The sequence below is a fragment of the Anser cygnoides genome, chromosome 3 (assembly GCF_040182565.1).
Source record: "Anser cygnoides isolate HZ-2024a breed goose chromosome 3, Taihu_goose_T2T_genome, whole genome shotgun sequence".
NCBI classification, from domain to species: Eukaryota; Metazoa; Chordata; class Aves; order Anseriformes; family Anatidae; genus Anser; species Anser cygnoides.
Genome location: NC_089875.1, coordinates 94,744,909 through 94,757,251, shown reverse-complemented (window position 1 = coordinate 94,757,251; position 12,343 = coordinate 94,744,909). Strand labels below are relative to the sequence as shown.

Below are 12,343 nucleotides of genomic sequence, written 5' to 3'. Positions count from 1 at the left end.
ATACAAAATCACTAAATGACAGTATGTTTGAGGTTGGAAGGGACTTCTGGAGATCATCTTGCCCAACCCCCCTGCCAAGCAGATTCACCTAGAGCACATTGCAGATGTATTTCTATCTATTTATTTATATTTATCTCTCTATATTTCTACAATAATGGATGTTTCTTCAGTTTTTAATAGATATCAAGAACATACGGACTTTCTCCATTGTTTGTTTCACAGTCAGTGACTTCATAATTCATGCAATTCTTGTGACAATTCTGGAAAAATATAATTGCTTTGTGCCCTCCTATTTATTGATATAATTCTGATCTTGTTAAGAATTTATGAACATTTATCAAGATGGTTGACTTGCAAATACTTTGACTATATAAAATTTTGAGACTTCTCCCTCTGATCATATTATCTTTATACAAAGAAGAAATAGAGAACAGGAGTCATTTCACATTCCACTGACAAAACTATTTGTTGACCCTCAGTAGGGTAAGATAAGTGTGATTTTCACAGTCTAAAGAAGCCATGTTTCAAGAAGAGCTTTATAAATCCTAAAATACTATTCATAATATTACATTCTCACGTGAACATTCATTGAACACTAGTTCATTGGCCCTAGCTTTATGTAATAAGCCATCTTCTCATATAGCAATATGGTTTGAATTCATTAACTGATGATCAAACTTTTCAAACTTGGGTTTAGAAACACTTGACATAGTGACAAATTATACATTCTGTAAGGCAGGCTGTAGCTTTTTAGTCCCTCACAGAATTATTAAGTAAGGTAGGTCAATAGCAGCTACGCAAAACAAATACACTTTAGATATCTAGATACTGAAATAGATATCTTCATTTTAGCTCTGCATTTCTGTTTTTTTTTCCTTCATTTTTGAAAAATATGCCATTAGACTTTAGATTATCAGACTATTCTGTTGAAGGTATATGTTTTTTATTTTTTTAAGGATCATAATTTATATCGACCAAAACGTAGCAAGACAACTATTTTAACAACTGTTAGAACAACATTAGAAAAATTTGCTTTCTTAGGATTTTTCCTGATTACACACACTTTGTAGTTCGGTTTACACTGCCACATAGCTGGTAATTTAAAAACTCATATTAGGCAATTTAAATCAAACCTAGCTTGATGACTATTTGCAATATTCATATTACATCCTTTCTTTGCTTTTAACAGTGTTAGTTTTAGGCCACCACATACTCGGTAAATCCTAACTAATGTTTCATCTGTTTATCAGTAGTAGATAAAGCATGTTCTGTTCTCATGAGTCTTGCTAGAGTGCTGAGAAAAAGCAGCCCAGTGCTCTGTGTAAACAACGGAAAGCACAGTGAGTACCCAAGAACTGGGAAGGTCACCATGGAAAATAAACTGGCGTTCGTGACAATGACTAGTTTGATCGTACCAGCAGAACACCTAAGTTAGAAACAGCTCCTGAGCATTTGTAAACACAGCATATAGTAATTACTGGAGAGTATTTTGGCAGAGCGTTGTGAACTCAGTAGAGATTTTCATTTAATTTTCTTATTTCTTCTAACTGTTAGTCAGCGGGATGCAGGTGAAGGACTCAGAGCAACAACTCGAGCAAGCACTACACAAACTTCTGCAGAGGAATCAGCTGATGAATGCGCCTTCTTTCAGACGTGAATTCCCTTTACTCTGCCAGTTCTGGGCCTCTTAATGAGAAACTGCCAACTATTCTCAATAGTGGAGAGGTTTTCTGTCACAGCCAAGTTTGCAAGAGGAACTCAAAAGAAGCTCCTGAATTTATGAGTTGAACTCAGTTTGATCCCAAAGATCAGAGTTTGATGCAAGTTAGCTGAAAGCAGATGCAGCGAGACAGTGAACTCACAGAGGATGCACTACTACCTCTGTCGTAGCATTGTAGTCTTTTGTCTAGTGGCTCCTTAGACCACACTTGGAGCTTTCTGTTAGTAACTTTTTTACTCTAAATGTAATGTATAGTTTTCACCCCAGTCAAACAGAGCTCACAAAACAGATCCCTTCCTTCTTTGGCTCCCCTACCAACAACATTATCTGCCACTCTTTTTCACCAGATCCTAAATGATGTCTGCTCCTTCTGTGCTGCCCCAAATAAAAGGAAAGAAAAGGTTTCTCCTTTAGTATAGTCATAGAAATGCAAGCATAATTTTGCCTGTTTTTTGTCTGGTTTTCCCTGTAGCTTATCTTGCACTATTACAAACCTTTAATTTTAACCCAAATGCCTAATGTCATAACATTCTCCTTGTCTGTTCTTGTCTTGCTTTTGCAACTCACAGATGACAAGTCCCTTTCTTTTAGATCTTGAGGGGACAGTCATGAAGCAGATACACTATCTCTAAAGCCATGCATGCATTTTGGACTCAGTGCTCATACCTGATGACAAACCCTTCCCATTTTTTAATATACCATCATTACATAACAATTTGTACACAAGAACGGACCTAAAGCTTGTTCCTCCCTGCTAGTCCCCTGTCTAGGCTGCAACCTTAGCTTTGATCTCTATTGTCTTCTCATTTTCCTGCTTGCTGCCTTGCTAGAGGAGCAATGGACAAGTGGGGATCAACAAAAAGTCCCAAGAAACTGATAGAGAAATGCTACTTTGCATAAGGCTGGAGGAAGTCATGGTCCTGATGTAGCGTTTCCATTGTGAAGGAAGAAATAAACATTTCCTGGACTGACAACTAGAAAAACGTTTGCACCCACTGCTTTGTAGCACAACTCTTTTGAGACCAACAAACCCAGTGAAAATAAGACTTTAAAAGAGTATAGTATTGAAAGAGTTATGAGTATACTCCTTATATATAGTTTAATAAAGACATTTATTTTCAGTTCCATCCTTTCCTATGGAAATTACTTCAATAACAACTGCTAAAGACACGTAACCCTGCATGAGCAAATGGTCTGAAACAGTAGCTGTACAGAGGAAAATCCTGAGTGATTGCAGACTGTTACTGGGGGCACTGGGTCTGCAGCAGCAAGGCTGACCTTCTCAGTGTTTCTTGATCCAATAGTAATTGCTTATAAAAGGAGAGGTACACTGTGCTATTAGAAGCAAAATGGTTTTAATAAATCATGTCTTTAAAAGCAGCCAACAGAAGCTTTCCAAAAGTCTGAGGGTTTTAATCAACTATATGCTAGACAAATTTATCTTGTTGCTTCCAGAGTTTTTATGTGGACTCCCTACAGCTCCAGACTGGCTGAAGTACAGTGGTTACAAATTTTCCTTTATGTTAATGATATTGCAGTTCCCACTCTGGAGGCCTATGGAGATTTATTTCTGGTCCTGGGGACTGAGATCTGAACCTGGGGACACTTCTGAGTTAGAAGAATAAATTAGATGCTGACTACACAAGAAAAGGTCATAAGAAATCATTTGTAGGGAAATGTAGCTTCCTTGAAAGTCAATACGATCTGGAGAACAGAGACAAGATGATACTGGGAACCAGAGCATGGAATTGATTACCAAATATAAGAAATTTAATGCTGTGAATGACAGGGACAAAGAAAAAACTGTTTATGTGCTACATTTAACAAAATTTTGACATAGAACCTTCTTTTTAAACAGTAAGAAAAAATGATCGATAGTAATGGTAACTAAGAGTATGTGAGTTTTGAAATATTTTGTATTTTTGTCATCATTTTATGATTTGCATTGTCATAAGATCAAATGTTGAGTTTATATATCTATTTAAAAATACACGAAAGAAGGGCAGTTCCTAGAAACTTGGAAGCTTAGAGGATTCATTTGCATACACTGGCATCCAGAAACTATGAACTACACTTGGAATAAAGGATCATATCAGAGAATTCACATTTAGAAAATTACTATACTGTCGGATTTATCCTTTGAAACCAGACTTAAGAGATGAGTTAATAAATTCATAGATGTCAGCAAATCATAGATGTCAGGGACAAAATCAAATGGATTTAAGTTGTCTTGGATTTATGCTTGTCTCCGTGAACTTCATTTTGGGGAAGTTTCTTAATAATAAGAAAAAGTAAGGTGAAGGCTAGAAAAGAGGCAGTTTGGCACTCTTAGTGGCAATGGAGTGTACTAGTGTATGAAAGTGAATTTTATTTCTATACTGCATAATACACCCCTGATTCATAACTAGGAACTCAAACTTTGCTCTGCTATAAAATTTGCTCTGCAATGAAATGTTTTACATTCATGTGAAAGGCTTTCCAGTGTTTAAAACAAATTGAAGTTTATCTAACAAATTTTGAGCACGTTTTTTTCTATAGAACTAAGGAATGCATATAAACAAGTGTTGTGAGCAAATCCTTTGCAAATCCAACTGATAGAAGTTGAATTAAGATTTCTACAGAGCTTAAAATATGAAGCTTAGAGGTAGAAATTATCATCTGTTATATAAATAGCTGAAATATTCCTTATAGGCATTACAGACACCTAACCTGTCCAGAGGAAAAAACATAATGTCAGGGAAAAAAATAAAAAATCAGATTTTATGATGCCCTATCAGAAAGGAGTCTTCAGCATGAAAGCAATTACCCAAACCAGCACTGCCAGTGACAATGGCTAGAACTAGCTGGGAGAAGAATCTAAATTACTTTGCCATAGGGAAAGGAAACTGTTTTGGAACGATACAATACAACAGGGGCAGATAAGAAGAAATGATAACATGGCAAAACTTCTGCTTTTATCAGAAACAGGAAGTGTTAAAAATATTTAGCAAAGCCTCTCCTTGCATCACATTTTTTAGTCACCATAGGGTAATAATGAAAAAGCCACAGGAATTTCAGCCAAATAAATTTTAGTTTGTTTCCTTTTAGGATAGAGTTTTTCGATCCTTATTTCATAGACAACTGAAACAAGCTGACACATGTTTTAACAGGAATTTAAAACAGTATAATCTTTACCTTGAAAGCTGTTTTTAAATCTGGATCCCTTTGGTAGGAGTTCTGGAGTATACTCATGATAGCCTCCTAAATAAAACTGACTGAAGACATTGAGTCCAACTAGTCTTCCAGGAGAAGTGACAGTTTTATTCTTCTGATCATCCACCTTTCAATAAAACATTTATATTTGTTACAACAAAGCATTCTACCTTATTTGGGAAAGTCTAAAGAAGAGAACCCTCCAAACTTAACAGGGAAATATAAAACAGTCATTTTAAAGATTTCCATATTGAATGGAGGGGTGTATGGGGGGAGAACACTATCATCTAACAGTCTATCTTTCTAAAATAAATATATATATAATTTTTACCTTCAGCCAGCCTTTCTGGAGGTATCTGCCAAGATGGATGACATGAATTTTGAGTGTCAGATCAAGTGGTTTACTAATGATTGTTGCTGTGCCAGAACCTAGATTGTAGCTATATACTACTCTGCCATCACGGAGGCCTAACACCAAAAAATCATCTCCATTCAGACCTGAAAAGACAAAATCAGAATAGCTACTTCTTCCAGGATTCAGTGAATACTGAGGCATAAAATATTCTTCAAATCCACAGAAAATACATCAGTTTGGGAAAATTTTAGGCGGGAAGGTTTTAAATTTTTAAGCTACTTTTAACATCCACTGTTCAGCTTATAACACAAATTCCAGTATTCTTGTGGATTTAAAAGAGAAATTGCAGAGATTTATAAACTATTTATAGGTTTTTTGAAGGAAGTTCTTTTTTTTCTTCCTTTTTTTTTTTTTTTTCTTTCCAGTAGGGTAGGTTAGTTACAGCCACAAATCCTGTTGAGCCTGGTGGGTTTAGTAGTCATTGCTGTTCCTCTGCCTGCAATATGAATAGATTCGCAACCTCCTTCAAAGTCTAAATCATACTTAAAACAAACAAACAAACAAACAAAAAAAAAAACACAAAAAAAACTTGAAATTCCAAGTTGCAGAATCCATGGCTTAATTCTATCCCAATACACTTTCACGATAAATACTTTTCTTTTGAAACAGCAATAACCAACAGCCTCAGAACTTGAGGGTAACTGCTACTATGAGGTTAGGACAAGGTAAGGGAAACCATAGGTTTATGAGCCCGGGGAAGCTCAAGCAGCTTCTAACAAGCTTGGCCAGCTGCCCATGACCCAGAAACATCCAAAAACTTTACTACAGCTACCCCTGGTTAGGGATTGCCAAGCACGGGTGCTTAGCACTTAGCTGGTGCTAGGGAGAGACCTTTGTAAGAGCCAGGTGTAGAACACCGCTACTGGAGGCAGCAGTTTGTAGCAGTAGCAGGTGGTTTGCGTGGAAGGGTGGAAGGAAGGGGTCCTCACATCACTCAAAATTCCCCACTCTTTCTTCTTCTGTATCTGTTGTTAACTCTAGAGTATTTATTACTGAAGTTTCTCTGGTCTGAATATTCACATCTCAATTTTCTGAATTTTTCTTAAACTTTCAATTTAGAACTAATTTCTTTGTAAATTTGCAGCACATAAATTAATTTCTTTACATTTAGGTCAACATATGCTATCACTAGCAGAAATTCTTCAAAAGAACAACAGAACAGTCAAACAATAGCCCTGAAGTATCTCCTGCAGTTTAACTCCAAAGCAGGGGTCCTTGCTGGCTGCAGCTATCGTGAAATCAAAGGGAGAACTGGTTGGTCCCTCAAGTCAGAAAATTCCAAGATCTGCACATTCTTGAACAGATAAATCCAAAAGGTGACAGTGAACATCATTATCTACAAATGAGACTTTTTTTAGCACTGTACTTTTTCCTGCATTATGGGGAAAATGTGACAAAACCCATTCATTTATGGTCAGAGACTGCAGCAGAGGCTGTGAATAGACATAGAGGAAATATACTCTTTCCGTGTGTGCTTCTCTTTCAGTAGAGCAATGTCTGAAAAAACACTGGACTGCTGTGAGTGGAAGAGTGTCAATCATCAGATTTTAATGTTTAATTATATTTACAAAGGTGATAGAACAAAAAAATCTGAAAGTTGTAAAGAAATTTACAGAGGAACATTGGGCATTGTGATGGATGTGAAATTACTACATCAGCTAAACATTGTAAGGTGAATATAATGCTGTAAACACTCTATAACCTCAGGAAAAAAAAAAAGAGTTTAACATTTAATACTGTTATGTAATTGGAATTTCCTTTCTAGGATTCTTCTTAGTAACCCCTCTTAAACACACAAGAGATGAGCTGTTAACTTCCACAAGGACATAAGCTTATTTAACTATGAACAGAAATGTGACAATATGATTACTTAGGGTAGGAAGAGATGTAAGAAGTCAGTAAAGTCTTAGAGAAAATCTATGCATGCGATATGTATTTTTTTCCTGACGTTGATAGATTCTTAAGATTTTTCTCTCTAAGATTATTTTGTTCTGGGTAAATTGTTATTATTTTAAGGAGGTTTTACACCAATGGCACTGGTCAGAGTTATCATGGACAGAACAAAAATCCAGTGTGGATGAAAGGTATCAAATCAACCATATTTCATGCTGAGGTGGGTGGGTTAGCCTCAGCTAACAGCCATGCTCCCATCCATCTGCTCACTCACTCACCCTCCTCACTGGGATGGGAGGTGGGGTGGAGACAAGAGCAGGAGCAAGAAAGCTTGTGAGGCTGCCAGCACCTTGCCACGGACACCCTATGCACGTACAGTGTGGCAACTTCTGACCCAGACTGTGGGAACAGGAGATTTTTTTTTTTTTTAAGAATTCTAGCCCAAGCCAGGGGTCAGCCACAAACCTGAGACCAAAAGCAGGGGACGTGTCTACTATGACCAGGAGAAATCCAGAGGCCAGTTAGTCTGACTGTTGTGAGAGTTTCAGCATTAAGTTAGGTGAGATATTAGAGATAGGGTGACTTTTGATTTACAGGCTTTGTAGGGTAAGAGGAAGAAAATGTTAGACATCTGTGTATTAGACATCATTTGATCATACTTCACAAGAGGTTAGACACAACATTAATTCAGTTCAAATATAATATGGGAATTAACGTGAGATGAAAACTGACTTGGGGATCGTAATCCAGAAATATTAACAGAATAAAAGAACAAAGAAGCTGGTCAGAGCCTGGAAATGAACAATGATCCCATCCTTGTTTTGTGTCTGCGTAGACAATCTAGGCAGGGATGACAGGAAAGGGGAGTTAAGTGGGATACTGCAAGAGAATGCTAAGAGAAATGGAATGAAATGGAGAAAAGGGAACACAATATTAAAAATGCTTCCTTACAGCAAGATTACAGGCTGTGAAAAATCTCATACTTCTCATAGTGAGAGCATTATTGTTTGATACTCAATAAAAGTAAATTGTAGGAAAAACAGCATCTCCTCCCAGTGAAATAGGCAAAGTTCACTTGGTAGGAAATGCTGATTTCAGGTAATGAGAATGGGGGTTACTCAATCTCCCCAGCCATTTGAACGAAGAAGAAAATTAATAAAACTGCTACAGAGCAGTTCACCTGGCACCTCATTGCTTCCTGGTCTTGCTGACAGCTGGTGAGCTGCTGCCCACCCCTGATCTGACACGGAGGTGCAGAAATGTATTGTTACTGGCTGGCAGTGTTCATGAAAAAAAATAGATGCTGAATAATAAAAAGACAAGTTTCCACTTGACAACTACATAATAAGCTCAGAATGCTAGTATTCTGGTAAACAAAAATGACATCATGGAAGATCCACTAATAATCTTTTTTGTCCTCAGTTCAGCTTAATATGGCTGCAAGAACTGTTCTTCACGATAACTTTGACACTACAGGGCACGTCTTGCAGGCAGGGCTTTTTGAAACAGACTTCGGTGCAAAGAAATTGAGTCAGCTGTTTGGATCTGTATTATATGTAAGCAATTTATTTATTTATTTACTTATTTATTGCATTCTGTTTTGATCATTGTAGCTCAAAAAGAAATTCAGGTTATTTTTCACAGTTGATGTTGTTAATTTTATATTTGCATTTTTTCTATCCCAAGTAAAGGCAGTGGACAAATGGTTATAATTTTTGTTTGGTTATGTGTCCTACATTTTCTGTACCGACAGTTTGAAATTCTGTTCCCAAGGTTGCAGAAACGTGTATAAATGCTGTGGTTTGTTTTTTCTCATTGAGAGGAGTGTTCATTTGTATTTGTATTACAAAAGAGATATTTATTATTATTATTAAAATTTAATAATGGGGACACTGGTTTCTGAAAACTGCTTTCCGAATGACTGGATGGAAATGTTTTGGCAATGATGACTCCGTGTACCATTTCTAATTTGTTAGCTGAAAAACACAAAATTTCCTTCATCTGCAATAATAAATAATTAGTAAGTGAAAGGAAAAGCTGCCAGGGAATAAACCAGGGACTGTTATGGAAGTAAAATGTGGCACCAGTGGTAGACCTGGATGCAATCAAAATGCTGTTCAATATAATTCAGTTAGCAGCATCACCCAAGCCTGACCATGTTTCACTAAAGGAGGGAAAAAAAAAAAAAAAAAGGAAAAAGGAAAATAGAAAAGCCAAATTCACACAGAAAAGTCATAGAAAAGCCAGATTCACACACAGAGGCAAAGCAAAGTTTTGTGTTTAATACACTTCCAGTGGTTTAATATTTGTATTAAGCTAATTTGGATATCCAACTCGATAAAATAAGTAAATCAGCTTGTGGTTGTTGGTCCATGTGCTGTACCGAGGTATCATGGCACAGTGAAGTACAACTGATCAACGGAGCTGCACTAACTAAATTTGACAGGATCTTCCCAAATGAAAAGTAACCAGCTTAATTACATCACAGATATGTAAACTGCCAAGCCATTCTAAGCTGACGTGTTAGTTTGCATTGCAATGGGCTAACTCCCCTGTCTGCCACAGAATGTACAGGAACTTCAGTTCTTAAGAAACTTAACAGAAAACAAGACTAAAAATGCCCCTAATGCATGAACACAGTAAACTGAGGACACCCTGTATCTTATTGCTATGATGTACTGAAGTAATTTTGTGCAATGTGTATGTAAATTAGACATAAAGGCACATCACCAAACCTCCCTTCTAGGCTTTGACAATCTCATTCAACAGCTCTAAATCCAAAAGTTAATTCCAATTGCAGAAACAACTATGGTAAAAATGAGTAATATGTTTCCAATGATCTATGAGCTATTAAGTAGTTTCTACACTGACTCCTGTATATCTGCATTAACATTTCATTAACCCTTTTCCTAACTTTCATCAGTATTGTAGGTCCTGTCTTGACAGTGATGCTAAAATGGATAAAACACAAACAGTAATATTTTACTCCATTTCAATGTTGAGTCTATGTCAGTCTACTACATGGGCTGCTGTGCAGATACGTAAAACATTGTTAAAATCTTAGTGCATGTATTGTAAGCAGATTTATATAACCCACTTCTCAGCTGTGTTATTCAGACCAAGTTGAATATCTTGCTGTACAGATTCCAGCTGAACTTATAGCTACCTTGGGTTAACTTGCATTGAGTGATGTCAAGGTTAGGGTCTAGTATTTCACATAAAGAACACAGAGTCCAATTCTCACTGCCACAGGGCTGTATTTCAGTCCTGTGGGCCATGGAAGTGCAGCCACTGTGATAACAGCAGCAATTCATGGCTGTTCCTCTGGCAGGTTGTTTGAGGACACAGGAAGAAGAAATGACAGGGTGGCTGTGACATGCTGGATAGATGAACTGATTTTCCAATAGAATGAGTGTCCATGTAAGAAGATTTGAGGCAGCATGTTTCAAAAGTGGCCACCAAATCAATGTAATTGATAATGTAATCGATAAATAAATGTAATCGACAATGAAATGTTTGCGACTGAAAAGAGAACCTTTTCAGAAATCTGCTACCTCAAGCATCAGATTAACTGTTTCCAGTAATTAAAGTTAACAGTTACACTTCTCCTCTATGGAAAAAGAAAAAAGAACAACAACAACAAAACCACTACCACCACCAACAACAAAACACTGATTGTTTGCTGTGTGTTTACAAAACTATAAAGTATTGAAGAGATTATTTTCTTCCCAATGAAATTATATCATGAAAAGAAATAAGAAAAAGCTGTGTATATTTTCATCCTACTTGCTTGATGAATATTCTAAAGTCTGTAAGAATATGTAACAATAATAAGGCTTACCTTGGCCCTTTTGTCCAGTGAAAAATATCAGGTTATCTTGTAAAGCTGACTGGTGATTTATCAACTGAAATTTCAAGCGGAATTCATAGTAGAAGGTGATATTTGGGATTGTAGAATAAGCTAGGAATGAAGTATAGCCAAAAGCATCTGTGCCACTGAAACTGGGCTGGCTAATACTAATAACTGCATTTAAAAGAAACAGAAATTCAGTGTTAGGGCAAATTCTTTAACATACGTATTTGCAATTTGTATTTAATAGTCTGTTCTAGAATTAAAACTTAATAAATAATATCAAAACGTTGATATGCTGTAATATTTTACATACATGCAGACATACCTGTTTTTCCTCGAATTTTACAAACAGCCTCTCTTTTACAACTGAATTACTGGCAACTACTGCCATCTCCTGGTCTCTGTATAGTATTGTTATAAACTGAAATACACTGCAATATTTACTCAGAGCTCAGATAGACAAAAGAAAACACAGAAAGAAATTCTCCTGTTAAAAGAAATGCCATCTTACACACATCTCAGTGAAAATGAGTACAGGGATATACTGAAGAGGTTAAGGAATAGTATTTCTTCACAGGTGGAGAAGTAATAGAAATAATCATCATGATATGATGAGTTTACAGTGCTGTGAATAGGACCTACATGAATTATATTGTTTCACATTATTTCCTATACCCTTTGAAATGTTTGAATATCCGGGAATTTAGTATATAAAATGTAAAATTTACAGTACTGACAATTAATTTAACATTATTATTATTATTATTATTATTATTATTATTATTATTATTATTAAAGAATCACTTTAATAAAAACTTGTTGGGCATTGACAAAACAAAGCATTTAGCTTTCTAAAATAGTTTGCCAGCTCCTGCTTCCTCAAAAGCCGTAAAAGTTACAAATTCATTCAAAAACAGTTTTGTGATGCAGAAGTTTATACGGTAAAAAATGGTAGAATTTAAAAAGCAGATAAAAATGCAAATAACATCAAGTCTGTAGACATATATCTGTAGTGGTAAACAGTCAGTGGAGTTCTGGTTCAAGCACCCACATGGCACCAAGGCCGCCTGCTGGAGCCAAGTATCCAGGCTGCTGTCAATTCTTGCAGTCAGTGCTCAGAGCAAAGATAACATAATGCTTGTATTGACAATATGATTTAGTGAAAAACAGGATAGAAAGGCAGAGTAGCTGAGTAAAGCTTAATCCTGAAAGACTGGGTGTGGGGCTAGATTTTAAAGATTTAAGCACTTATACGCAATTGATCTGAGCA

At 36.3% G+C, this 12,343-nt stretch overlaps 1 protein-coding gene and 1 long non-coding RNA gene across 6 annotated transcripts in view; one reads left to right on the top strand and one right to left on the bottom strand.

The window, feature by feature from the left end:
* EYS (eyes shut homolog) overlaps nucleotides 1–12,343 on the bottom strand; it is a 953,299-nt gene that overhangs the window by 33,993 nt on the left and 906,963 nt on the right. For all 3 annotated transcript variants that reach the window (XM_066994734.1, XM_066994735.1, XM_066994736.1), the window contains 3 exons: nucleotides 11,062–11,244; nucleotides 5,244–5,410; nucleotides 4,895–5,039 (listed from right to left, as the gene is read on the bottom strand). In XM_066994734.1, coding sequence (XP_066850835.1) covers nucleotides 4,895–5,039; nucleotides 5,244–5,410; nucleotides 11,062–11,244 — 495 coding nt within the window. The remainder of the gene's footprint in view (nucleotides 1–4,894; nucleotides 5,040–5,243; nucleotides 5,411–11,061; nucleotides 11,245–12,343) is intronic.
* The window catches only part of LOC106030404 (uncharacterized), a 29,738-nt gene continuing 24,761 nt past the window's right edge, over nucleotides 7,367–12,343 (top strand). The window contains exon 1 of one of the 3 annotated variants that reach the window (XR_010830526.1): nucleotides 7,367–8,776. This is a non-coding gene — a long non-coding RNA (uncharacterized lncRNA). The remainder of the gene's footprint in view (nucleotides 8,777–12,343) is intronic. The other 2 variants (XR_007159046.2, XR_010830525.1) reach the window with 2 other exon arrangements.